General features: G+C 46.4%; 2 protein-coding genes across 3 annotated transcripts; both read left to right on the top strand.

Moving 5' to 3' along the window:
* The first annotated feature begins 1,269 nt into the window (after positions 1-1,269).
* Positions 1,270-5,218, top strand: LOC136476288 (uncharacterized). Its single transcript, XM_066474063.1, has 2 exons — positions 1,270-2,678; positions 4,496-5,218. The coding sequence occupies exon 1, from the start codon at positions 1,422-1,424 to the stop codon at positions 2,667-2,669; it is 1,248 nt and encodes a 415-aa protein (XP_066330160.1). The 5' UTR covers positions 1,270-1,421; the 3' UTR covers positions 2,670-2,678; positions 4,496-5,218.
* A 4,415-nt stretch (positions 5,219-9,633) lies between these two features.
* On the top strand, positions 9,634-13,227 carry LOC136476291 (STOREKEEPER protein-like). 2 transcript variants are annotated; one of them, XR_010763514.1, is made up of 2 exons: positions 9,634-12,176; positions 12,763-13,227. XR_010763514.1 is itself a non-coding variant. In XM_066474068.1 (2 exons), exon 1 carries the CDS (start codon positions 9,658-9,660, stop codon positions 11,281-11,283), a length of 1,626 nt encoding a protein of 541 aa, XP_066330165.1. In that variant the 5' UTR covers positions 9,634-9,657; the 3' UTR covers positions 11,284-11,302; positions 12,763-13,227. The 2 variants fall into 2 exon arrangements, 1 of the variants encoding a protein (XP_066330165.1); XM_066474068.1 differs by having other exon boundaries at positions 9,634-11,302.
* The last annotated feature ends 19 nt before the right edge of the window (positions 13,228-13,246 follow it).

Here is a 13,246-nt window from a genome sequence, read left to right on the forward strand (position 1 = left end):
GCGTCGGCGCGCGCTCTGCCGCTGGTTTTTCTTGTTCGGGAACGGGGTCGGGGGTTGGGCGGATCGATCGGCGGCCTGGCGCGTCTCGTGGTGCCGCCGGCGCGTTCAAGGGTTTCGGCATCACGAAGTTCCTTCGTAGGCTCCTCGTCGATCCAGTAGTCCGTTTCCCGTTCCATTCAGCAGCATATTCGGCTGGTGTCGATACGATCGTATATGATCGTGGATTATTATGGTTGACTGATTTGGTGTGAGAGAAAAATACTATTTTGGTTGAAAATTTACGACCCTTTATGACCAAAAGAATATACTGCAGGTCTTGTGCTGCCCTATTAGCTCAGTCCGTTTTCTGCAGTGTGGTTCCAAAGGCATGAGCACAGGTGGTGCTGGGTTGGGTGTTTTAGTTTTAGGCCCTGTTTAGTTGCATCTCAAAACGCTAAATTTTTCAAGATTTCTCATCACATCGAATCTTTGGACGCATGCATGAAACATTAAATATAAATAAAAAATAAAACTAATTACACAGTTTAGACGAAATCCACGAGACGAATCTTTTAAGCCTAATTAGACTATGATTGGACACTAATTACTAAATAACAACGAAAACGCTACGATAACATTTTGCCAAAAATTTTGACATCAAACTGGCCCTTACACTGTAACTGGTTCCGTGAGGGCCCGAGTGAGTCACCGCTGTTTCACGTGGACTGGGAGCTACGGGAAGCAGCCGCACCTGCCATTATTCCCTGCATCTTCTTACCTAGTCCTTGCACAGTGAATAGAATAGGGCCTAGTTTAGTTGCCAAATTTTTTAGCAAAATGCTACCGTAGTGTTTTCGTTGCTATTTGACAATTAGTGTTCAATTATAGTCTAATTAGGTTTAAAAGATCTATCTTTTGAAATTAGTTTTCGTCTAGACTATGTAATTAGTTTTATTTTTTATTTAAAATTTGACGTTTTGGAGAGGAACTAAACAGCCCTAGCATCCAGGAAATGCCATGGCAAGGGAAGGGCCCAAAATCGGATTCTGTGCTTCCTGGTACGCCGACCCTGGCAACTGGCATGGCAGAGTGAGGAGTGGGCACAGGCGGCACGTCGACCGATGACCTGGAGCCGGGGCCGAGCACGAAGCAGCCACATTGGGCCAAACCGGCCGAGGGTCAAGGACGAACCAGCATGAAAACAGGCGCCTATTTGTTTCCCAACTGGCCATGGCCCATAGCGGCCCTTTGTTTTTCCGCGGCCCAACCCAAGGCCGCCGAAGCTCCCGTGTTCTTCCCCCCACCCAAATCGATCTCGATCGCCATCCGCCGTTGTCTGCCTGCCTGCCTCTAAACCCTAGCCTCCTCGCGGTGCTGCCCCTCTCCGAGTTTCGGCTGCTCGCTCGTGTTACCCGATCGGGTTCCTGCGTGGTCGCGCAGCGATGGAGGAGAAGAGGGAGAGGGCACAATCCACCCTGGCGGCGGCGTCGGTGGCGGCGGCCGCGATCTCATTGGTGCTCGGCGACGACAACCTCCTCGGCGAGATCCTCCTCCGCCTAGGGTTCCCCACCGACCTCGTGCGCGCCGCCGCCGTCTGTAGGCGTTGGCTGCGCGCCTCGTCCGACCCCGTCCTCCTCCGTCGCTTCCGCGACCTCCACCCGCCGCGCCTCCTCGGATTCTACGTCGTCACCTTTCCGACCCTCCAACGGAGGTTTCGCACTGACTTTGTGCCGATGCAGCCTCAGCCCCCAGAGCTCGCCGCCGTCCTCCGCCGGGGGCGCTTCAGCTTGGACACCTACGACAGCCAATCCACGCGCGTCCTGGACTGCCGGAACGGCAGAGTCATCGTCAGCTTATTCTGCGGCGGCGACTTCAAACGCGGAGTGCACAGCCCGCTCCATCCTGCGAGAGACTTGGTTATCTTCCCGCAGCTCCCAATGATGGATGTCCCTGACAGTGACAATTACAGCAAACACCGTATTTTCTGTGAGATCCTCTCTAAAGAAAGTGTCGATGGGCATGGGCTGTCCTACTTCTCGGTCTCATTGGATTATTGCGTCAAGGAAGAGAAAGCTACAGCATGTGTATATAGGCTGCAAGATAATGCCTGGAGAATGCAAACTTCAGCTACAACACAGATTTCTGGATTGCGTGCGTCGTTGTTGAAGCAATTGAGTATTTTCCTTGCTGAAGATAAAATCTACATGGGGATTACTACGCACAGCATTCTTGTTTTGGATTTGACATCCTCAACCTTCTCCACAATCAAGTTCCCTGACAAGATGCCGTTTGATGGACAAATCATATTGTCTCGGGCCAATGGCTGTGGGGTTTATCTTAGCCATGTCAAGGACCTCCAACTTTGCATCTGGCTGCACAGGGATTGCAATGGCAGCATAGGAGACTGGTTGCTGGTTGATACCATTTCTTTGCATGATTTGTGTGCTAATCTGAAAATATCGAATAGCACCACTGAGGATTGGGATGACCTTGATGATGCTTACATACATATGGTGGGGGATGATGCAGAATATGTATTCCTGGAGATGTATGGATGTGTTCTCTATTTGGATGTTAGGAGCAGGGCACTGCAAAAGGTGCACAATGTGACAGAAAAGGATACGTTGATTTCTTTTATTCATCCCTTTATGATGACCTGGCCTCCTGTATTTCCTGCACTGCGAGAATGATTCCACGAGGTTTGTCTTTTATGAACTGCGTAGTGCTATAGTGTAGGGTAATGTTTTTGCAATTGGCATTGTGGTAATGTGTTATCTTGTTCCTTTAGGGCACCATCATAATCTGTTAGCTGTAGAATGATTGTAGTTTATTTTAGGTACATGATTAGGCTGTTTTATTGTGTGCTTACTTGCAACAATTTTAGCACCTTTCTTGAATTATAAATATTAAAATCTTTTTCTGTGATCATTGTCGAAGCTATTTACGCGTGCTAACCAGGAGGATGATTTTTCATGTTTGTATTTACTTCTTAGCCAAGAATATATGATATGTAATTTCAACTTAGAAAAAGGATCATGTGCACATAATCAATGTAAAGACTAAATCTGACAGACTTTTGGGTTCCCACCTTTGTTTACAGTACTCCATCCCTTTAAAAAAGTTCGTTCTGGAGGTTTGGATAGTTTTTGCAAAGGAATTTGTTCTAGCTGGTTTACCGTAACTGAGACGAGTTTGCCCCGCGGCCTCGCATGCAGTCATTAATGCGGCCTTCTTTGTTTCCCTGCATGCGAAAATCGCCGCGCATGCAGTCATTATCGCGGCCTCCTTCGTTTCCCGTGCATGCAAAAGTCGCCGTGCATGCAGTCATTAACGGGGCCTTTTCGTTTCCAGCGGATGCAAAAATCACCTAAAAAACGAATGAGCGAGGGATCGAACCGCGCCCGCTCGCCTAAGAGGGACCTTGGTAACCAACAGGGTTCAGATGGATATTTGTTTAATGGATGGCCAAGATGCTATTTAATAAGGGCAAACAGGGAAAAATAGACCCTAATTAATCACTCCTTGGTATCCTAAATCATGTCCAAAACAAACTTATTTCTGGGATGGATGGAGTATTATACTGCTAATTGGCAGATGAGCAACAGATGAATAGTACAGGAAAGAAAAAAAATCTGGAGATCTATAATATCAACAATACGAATTACAACATTCACATTGTTTTCTCCCAGTAATTTCAGACATATAAGTTACTCAAGCCTTTCAATGTTTTTCCATCATAGCAGTTAATCAAAGCTGATAAAGAGCTATATTGCAAGGTAAATGATGAGAGGCATAACTGAGAATGTTAGTTGAGGTCGCACACTTGCAACATGCAATTTAGTTTGTGAAAATTCATGGATATAGTGTGGATTGAGGTAGTAGTGATATAGCTTACCAGAGCCTGTTATATTTCACACTTCACAGTAAGTTACCATAGATGAAGTCTGGCAGATTCGTACTATTCACTTATTCAGTATATATGATACTGACCAAAGGCTATGGCGATCCATGGAAAAGAACAAACTGCATTGTTTTCTAATCACAGATTGCAGTATTTGCGATGCTAACTTTTGCTGCTAGCTAAAAGTGACTTTGCGCCAACTTTTGTCTTCCTTCTTGATCATAAGGGACCAAGTTCACTAGCTCATTGGCTCTCGTCTAGCTCATTGTTATGTCCTTAAGCTGTTGCTGGAGTTTTCATATGCTCATTCAGTCATTCTCCACATGGTGTACCTGTTTTGGAATTTGTTGTGTAAGAACTATATTTACCTGATGTTCTCATGTTTAGGATAGATTATTGTTGAATGGAAATGCCATATATGAGAATTGAGATTTTTAAGAATTAAGATTGAAATTGATAGGGAACAAATATGAAATTCAATTCTCTGCAAGGTATCATTGGTTTGACATTGCTAATCACAATTTGTTATTATAAGAATGTAATCCTTTTCATGTTGAAGTAATATATATGATGGTTGCTAAGGTAGATACTCTACTAACATTTGCATGCTGCTAGGTAAGGAACACTTCAACGATTAAATGGAGGTGGCATGAGTATCTTCAGCAAGAGAGGCAACGGATGAATTGCTGATTTGTCGCTTTCAGTAGTGCCAATTACTATATAATAATAGGAGTGCCGTCTGTAATGTGACTTGAGGGCAAGAGGTTGACTTAATTAGCTGTTTTACATGCCTGCATTTATGTTTGAAGCTTTATCAAGACTGAAGGCCAGAGTGTACAATGTTGGTTTATGCTCGTAGTGTTTTCAGACCAATAGTTTGTTGGTTTATTTATGTTCTTTTTGTGTTCTGTTCTAGTGCATAGGTCGTTTTGGTTATTCAATGGTTATATGTGCCAGCTCATGTGAAATTCAGAGCTGCACAGGCTATCAGCTAGCCTGTTCGGTTGGTTGGTTCGTATCGTTGCTGGTTTGTGAAGAAGTACTGCTGGCTGGTTTGCGGGAGAGAAAAATACTATTCTAGCTAGAAAACACTGTTCATGTGAACAGTGCCCGTGTGAAGGGGCTGGCAAGCCCAGCCAGCCAGCCCCAGCCGAACAGGCGGGGTGAACAGGCGGGGTATGCCAGACATGTCTGAGGGTTATATGATGCAAGCTCATGTGAAATTGAGTTCAAGAATGTCTGTCCAGCGATTGCTCCTGCAGAACAGGTTATATTTTGTGCCAGCTGTTTGTTTAAAGCACAACAGTTTTTTAATAATATAATTCAGCTTACTAAAAATTTCATTGAGCTATATGATGTTTGGATGTGCAATGTACTCATCACGTGCTGAGACGTTCACTGATTATGGATATCTTGCCTGGTGAAGCTGGCAGCTCTGTGCGAAGAAAGCAATTAGACTAAGAGCATCTCCGGGCTGCCTAAAGTCCTAAACGTGTCCTACGAAGAAAGCAATTAGACTGCAATGTTCGCTTGAACTACTTTAGCATAACTTTTGCCTTGTGTTGATGCTTATGTTGTTGTGAAAGGAAAACACTGTTTGTTCACTGAGTAGCGGAGGAAAAAAGACCTATTTGCCCTCTACTCTTTATTTTAGTGGAGCAAAAGAAAACCATCTCCAACTGGATGACTTGCCCTCCAGATCTCAGAATGCCTTGCCCTCCGGATTTTCATCAAGCTATCTATTTGGTTCATCGATTTGTTGGCTACCTATTCTCTTCACGCTATCTATTTCTATGTCCTCTTTATTTTATTTGAAGTAGTGGAGCAAAAAAAACTACCGTCGAGCGCTATCAAGTCTGCCCCACACCGAGATCCCGTAGCAGGAGGAAGTCCAGCGCCAACCGCACTTGTCTTCGCGTAATTAATCTGGGGGTGGCGACAGTTGCAGGCCCCAATGACCACCAAAAAGTTTGCCTGGTCGTATTTGGCTTATAAGTCATGGCTTATCAGCCAACGAACAGTATTTTTCTTTCACACCAAACCAATCAACAGTACATTCAGCCATGACTTATAAGCCAAATCAGCCCAAACGAACAGGCGCATGTTAGGCAGGGGCGGCTGCGGCAAACAGGGTCAGGGTGGCTGTGGTGGCAGTGGACATGACAGGGGGCATGAACGTCGCCGTGCCGGACGGAGCGGGGGTGATGACCGCGGACCTGCGTCGGACGCGACGGGTGCAAGACAGGAAGAAGAAGAGAAAGACGCTGACATTTGGGTCCCACAAATGATAGAGATAAAAGAGTGACAAGTTGCCCCAAACCCTGTCCCTTCTACAAACACACAATAGGAGAGGAGCTATCCCTCGTACCAAACACTGGAATAGGATCATCCCATCCTACAAAGCTACGAACGACCTGATCCATCTCCCCTCATTCCAAAATCAAACATACTCTAGCATTTGGTTGAGAGTCAAGGTGGTGTGGGACAGTTTTGTTTCTGGTTTCTAGGACGGGACCACTCTTATTTCTGTTTTGTTGAAGGGGATGTGACCAACCCATTTTCTGTTTGGTCCGCAAACATCAAAAGTGAGATCACCCGTTGACAGGTGGGGTCCATTTGTCAGTTTTTTCTTTCCTTCCTCCGCTCCAGAATTTCCGGCCCAAGCGCGGGGTTGGGAATTGCGCCCATGCTCGCCCGTGCCTCGACCCGCGCAGCCGTGCCCGGCACCTCCATCCCTGCAGCGAGCGACCGTGCCCTGTGCCTCCATCCCTGCAGTCGGTGGTTGTACGCTGTGCCTTCATCCCTGTAGCCAGCGACTGAGCCCCTCGCCTACATCCCCGCAGCCGCCCGCTGTACCCCATGCCTTCATCCCCTCGTAGCCGGCGACCGCACCCTGCGCCTCCATCACCACAGCCGACGGTCGTGCCCCGCGCCCCACCCTACACGACGGAGCTGCGCTGCGTCTCCCATGCGTGGCGGCGAGCCGAAGCTCATCTGTAGGCAGGCGCAGGCGAGCTCGGCTACGTGCGCTCCTTCCTTGCCTACGGCCATGATAGAGCCCTTGCCCACGCCTGCGTCCACGACCGGTGCTCCTCCTCTCCTTTCTTCCGCGCAGTGAGCCTAAACACTCTAGTTTGGTTTTGGTGAATTGATGAAACCCTAAGTGCTAACCTAGTTTATCAAAGTGATTATGAGATAGGTAGCACTACTTCAAGTGGTGAAGCAAATAAAGATCAAGACATGATGATGGTGTTGCCATGGTGATGATCAAGTGCCTGGACTTGGAAAAGAAGTAAAAGAAAAACAAAAGGCTCAAGGCAAAGGTATAAGTGGTAGGAGCCTTTTTGTTTCGGTGATCAAGACACTTAGCGAGTGTGATCACATTTATGTTCAATAGCCATACTATTAAGAGGGATGAAACTTGTATCGAAATGCGGTTATCAAAGTGCCACTAGATGCTGCTAACTCAATGCATTTGCATTTAGGATCTAGTGGAGTGCTAACACCCATAAAAATATTTGTGAAAATATGGTAACACATGTGCACAAGGTGATACACTTGGTGGTTGGCACATTTAAGCAAGGGTGAAGAAGATAGAGTTGAAAAGGAGTTAGTCGCGCTGGTCATAGAGTAACCGGACGCGTCTGGTATGGCGACTGGACATGTCCGGTATTAATGACCGGACTCTGGCTCAGAGGAGCGACCGGACGCTGAGAAGTTACTGTTTAGCGTTCGGTCAATGGGAGTTAGCTCGGTTCAGGTTTGTAGAGAAGCGACCGGATGCGTCTGGTGTGAACTAGCAACTCTCGGGTTTCAGTGCTATAATTGATCGGACTCTACGAGCGTCCGGTCGGCCTAGAGCGGCTTTGGGAGCTCTCTGGACGCAACTGGACGCTGAGTCTCCTGCGTCCAGTCGGCCCAGAGCGGCTCTAGGAGCTCTCTGGACTCGATCGGACGCTGAGTCTCCTGCGTCCGGTCCGGTGTGACTGGACGCGTCCGGTCGGTCCGAAGCGGCTTTGGGAGCTCTCTAGACTCGACCGGACGTTGAGTTTCCTGCGTCCGGTCGTCCACACCGGATGCGTCCGATCACAGTTGAGAGTGGTACTCGTGACAACAACAGCTACTTCGTTTGAATGGGACACGTGGCGGTTTGGCAGCGATCGGACGCAGGCGACCAGACACGTCCGGTGCACACGACCTGCGCGTCTGGTCGATGCGCAGTCATCCCAATAATTGAGCCAACGGCTCTATTGTTTGGGGGTGTCTATAAATATCATTTGGCCGGCTCTAGCTCACTCTCTTGGCCATTTGTATTGACATAGCAACCTTGTGAGTTTAGCCAAAGACCTCCCACTCATCTCCATCATTGATTCATTATCTTTGTGAGATTGAGAGTGAATCCAAGTGCATTGTTTGAGTGTTTGCATCTAGAGGCACTTGGTGTTCGTGTTTTGCTGTAGGATTCGCTTGTTACTCTTGGTGGTTGCCACCACCTAGACGGCTTGGAGTAGCGAGGATCGTCGAGTAGAGGTTGGTGATTGTCTCCAGCTCCGATCGTGGTGATTGTGAGGGGTTCTTGACCTTTTCCCGGTGGAGAACCAAAAGGTACTCTAGTAATTTACTCGTGGCTTGTGTGATTCTCATCTCGTGTTGGTTGTGTGGCACCCTATTGAGGGTTTGGCGGGTGATGCCAATCAGCTCGTGAACCTCTAAGTGAGTGAATCGCCACAACGAGGACTAGCTTGCCGGCAAGCAAGTGAACCTTGGTAAAAAATCATTGTGTCATCATTTGATTTCGAGGTGATTGGTCTTCATTCTTGTGATTGATTGATTCATTTCTCGACTTGGTGGTATAACCATCTTGCTCATTCTCTCTACATTACCGCAAACTAGTTGTCAAGCTCTTTAGTGTAGCTAGTTGTGAGAGCTTGTTAGTTTGGTTAGTGTGGCTCTTTAGTTAGCCTTTGAGAGCACACTAACTTAGTATAGTGACACAGCTATTGTGTGGATAGAAACTATATAAACTAGATTTGTGGTAGGTGGCTTGTAATTTTAGTAGGCTAGCGCAACACTTGCTTCACCCCATAATTGTCTAACCGGTTTGCTAAGTGTTGTTGTAGAAATTTTTAATATGCTATTCACCTCCTCTAGCCATTATGACCTTTTAGAGTCGCTCGTCCCACCTGGGTCGCCCAGTCCACGAAATTTTTTGGGACGGGTCACCCCGCATCTCACAGGAATATTCCCACGAGGGACGTCCTCGCCCTGCTCGCCCCTCAACCAAACGTCGCTTGTCCTGGGTCCGTCCCATTTAGTCCCACTTTGTCTTTTCAACCAAACGCTACCTAAGTGAATCTAACCAAAGTTTATAGTTGTTGATTGAGAATGTCGTTGGAAGCAATTTTGGATCGATAGGGATTCTACTATTATGGGGAGAAATATTTTGCCTAAAGTATTCTATGCAACACCGTTCTTAAATCGATGATTCTTCACATCCTAGGCTTTGATTAACGTGCTTCAAAGTATCAGAACATTATAGGTGAACACGTAATAAAAGATTTAAGCGTATAGTATAAATTCAAATGTTGCCAAAGTTCACAAAACTTGGCAAAAGATTATCGTGGAGTCAGCTCAACACGATACAAACGCTGGACACCTGGCACAGCAGTCCAGTACTCCAACGGTCGTCCAACCAATCGTCCAACCGAGTCGTCTCGCATCAGAATCTTCTCATTCCCCGTTCCCCCCCCCACCCCCCTAAACCCTAGCTGCGAGCGATGGCCCGCAAGCGCCGCGCGCCTTCGCCGCCGCCGCCGCAGGAGGAGTCCTCCTCCGAGGAATCTGGCTCCGAAGAGTTGGAGGAGCCTCCTCGCCCCCCGGCGCACCGTAGGCCTCCGCAGGCCGCGGCCAACAACGCCGACTCGTCGGAGGCGGACTCGGAATCCGACACCGACGTCCAATCCTTCCAGATGCGCCAGGTGCCCCGCTCCCCCACCAAGCATACGCACCCGGCCCCCCAGCCGGAATCCGATGCCGAGGAGGAGGAGGAGGAGGAGGAGGGCGAGTCGTCGGAGTCGGAGCCGGAGAACCCGGTGCCTGTGGTTCAGAAGAAGGCCGCGGCGGCGGCCGGGGTGTCCAAGACAGAGCAGGAGAGGAAGAGGCCCGCCTCGGATCCTGCTCCTACCGGGAAGGCAAAAAAGGCCAAGGCCGGGGAGGAGAAGGCTGTGGCGGGGGCTGAGGCTAACCCTCCTCCCAAGGCGAAGAAGGGCAAGGTCGAGCTAGAGAAGCCGGCGCCTGAGGCCACTCCAGCAGGAAAGACGAAGAAGGGCAAGGCCGAGCTAGAGAAACCAGTGCCTGATGCCACTCCAGCAGGAAAGGCGAAGAAGGGCAAGGCTGAGAAGGCAGCTCCTGAGGCCACGCCCTCAGGCAAGTCTGAGAAGCCTGTGCGCTGGGGGAAAGATGATGAGACGAAGATCTTGGAGGCTCTTGCGGCGCATGTCAAGAGTGAGGGTGAGCTGCCAAAGACTGATTTACTTCTTGCTAGTGTTCGTGACCGCCTCGTCAGGAAGAACTGCACCTACACGGATATCTATGAGAAGGTGCGAAGGCTAAAGGAACGGTACGAGAAAGCAGTGAGCACGGGCATTGTGCCAAGTACAGAAGATGGACTCCAGATGTATAATCTCTCAGAAGCAATCTGGGGAGAGAAGGCAAGGGAGGCTGCTGCTGCCGTTACGTCTCAAAAGGGTGGTGCTGTTACAAAGGGTAAGAAGGGGCAGGCTAACAAAGAGAAGATGGATGGAAATGCAAAGGGTGGCGCGGCAAAGGAGGCTGCCCCCAGTACTGCCAATCAAAGTGGTGATTCTCAGAAAGGAAGTAAGAAGGGGCAGACCAGGTTGTCAGAGGAGGCTGCCACCACTGCCTCCCTAAGTAAGAGTAAGAAGCAGGAAAGTCACAATGAGGAATTGAACAAAGATGCTGGTAATTTGGCCAAGGGCAAGAAGGGGAAAACTGACAAAGGGAAGATGGACAGAGATACAGACAGTCTGACACCAAAGGAAACCATAAATGCAAATCAGAATGGTGGCATTCTGATTAGGAGTAAGGAAGGAGAAATTCATGATGATGAAACAGAAGGAGATGCTAATGTGCAAGGTGTGCGCAGAGGTTTTGATGAGCTGCAGAAGTTGTATTCCAACCTTGCTGTTTACGTGGAGGAGATTGAGGCCCATCATCCATGTGGGGAGACTCTGAAGAGAGCATTTGGGTCCATTGCTGATGAGAAGGCAGAAGGTCTGGAATCCAAGATCAAGAAGCTAAGAGTAGCTGAGACGAAGGCGGAGGTCCGTCAAGGGGACATAAAGAAGGAGGTTCTTAATTTGTTGCTCAGCTTAGTGGACTAAACCTTTCTGGATTAATGTGGTATAACAGTCTACTTGAGTTATTATGTTTCCTCTTGATGTTGGTGTATTATTATTTGCTCAATTTGTAGAATTCATAGGTCCAAAACTTGGATTTCACATCTGAACCAATGAACGAAATGTTATGTTTCTCTGCAGTAAAAATTGACATAGATGCAATTAAAATTTGATGTAACTTCATCACATATCTATAGAAGGAGCCACATGAAGCATGCAGATTGTGTGGGAGTTTGATTTCACATGTGTGAAACTTCACTTGTCTAGTGACTACAGGGGACAGCCAAATTTGTCATAGATGGTACAAGAGGCACAGGGTTGATGTCGCATCTCATGAATTCTGCTCTTATTAAATTATTTAGTTTCACCTTTAGTCTAATGTGTATTTCTTCACTAGATTGCAACTAATAAGTTTGTGGTAAGTTTTGTGTTCAGATTTAACCCAGGAATGATTAGTTTTGGAGTTGGTACTTACTATGTACATACGATGTTGACTAGTAATCCTTTGTCAATTGCTTAAAGTATCAACTAGTGTATCTAGAATTGTAGATGAATTTGTAGTGTAGAATTTATAGTTCTTGTAGTGTAGGATTTTCTAATAGGTTCTACTGTATTCATATTTAACCCAGGACCAGGAATAGTAAGTGTGGTGTTGGTACTTGATACATACATACGATGTCAACCAGTAATGCTTTCTTAGATGGCTCTGGCATTTGTTTAAAGTATTAACTAGCGTATCTCTAGATGAATTTGTCGTGTAGAATTAATAGCTCTTGTAACTTTGATTCTCATTTACTTAGGCTGATGTAACTGGCATAAACATTTGAGCATATGCTTCACCTTTAAAGTAGCTTGCATCACAGGAGATGGTCAGTTTGGTGAGTTTATTACCGATTAGAGATCAATTTCAATGGTTGTTTCATTAAGGTTACTTAGACGAGCAACAATTAATGTTGTTAGCAGTTGATCACTAAGATATTAGTCTTGTTGAAGGGACTTGAGTTCTCAAATGCAGTGGATGAAAAATCTCTGCTCAGAATTATTCTCCAAATACATGAATCAATTTTTGAGGTTCAGCGCAGAGATGTGTTCCATGCCTCTTGCAACATGGGTCTTAGCACGTTAATGATTTATGAACTTAATTTGTTTTTGTGATATCATTGTGATTTGTTACATAGAAGATAATAAATACCTTAGTCTCCTAATCCTTTAAGGACTCTCCTCATCGTTTGGGACCAACTTGAATCTACATAAAAAATGGACAAAATGGATCCAACTCAGTATTACATCTGAATTTTACTCAACCACGTCCTGCTACAACAAATTCATGTAGAACTCTTTATGTAGAGATGTCTATTTAAATTGTATATTTTCATGTACATTGCCTTTATGTTGTCTTTTACTTTTTTATGATATTCCATTGTGTATGCACTTACACGAGTATTGTTCATTGGTTATAATCAGATGGCGGATAGAAGATTCAATCTACAAAAGGTGATTTGTTTTGAATTTATATGGGTGAGATGCGAGCAGTGGGCATATTTGCAATTTCATGGTGGTGAGCATTAGTGATGATATATTTGTACTTTCTTCCAAGCTACTGCTTAAGCTGTGGATCCTGCTGATCCCTACATTTGAGCTAGCATTTGGCTTTAGGACGTATACTTAATGGGGTGCTAAATTCTTGGAAATTCCTTTATTGAGTTTTGACTTGAAATATCTTTGTTAGGTCCAGCACTCCAGTTAAGTGATGCAAGTAGTTTTGTTCTGTTGCCGTTCGCTAGTAGAATTTTCTGTTTTTAGTGCAAGTTTGGATCAGTTATCAGGGTAACGTGGTTTGTGCCTGAAGTCTCAACTGAGAACTGAATATGCATCAGGAATTTTCAAACCAGTTTGCTTGAATAGATCTGTGTGATTGCGATTGATGTATGTCATTGCCATGCAAATC

This window comes from Miscanthus floridulus, chromosome 8 (genome assembly GCF_019320115.1).
Source record: "Miscanthus floridulus cultivar M001 chromosome 8, ASM1932011v1, whole genome shotgun sequence".
Classification (NCBI taxonomy): Eukaryota; Viridiplantae; Streptophyta; class Magnoliopsida; order Poales; family Poaceae; genus Miscanthus; species Miscanthus floridulus.

What these genes read in the sequence shown, in the direction of transcription:
- LOC136476288 (XM_066474063.1), top strand. Translation starts at nt 1,422, where the DNA reads ATGGAGGAGAAGAGGGAGAGGGCACAATCCACCCTGGCGGCGGCGTCG.
- LOC136476291 (XM_066474068.1), top strand. Translation starts at nt 9,658, where the DNA reads ATGGCCCGCAAGCGCCGCGCGCCTTCGCCGCCGCCGCCGCAGGAGGAG.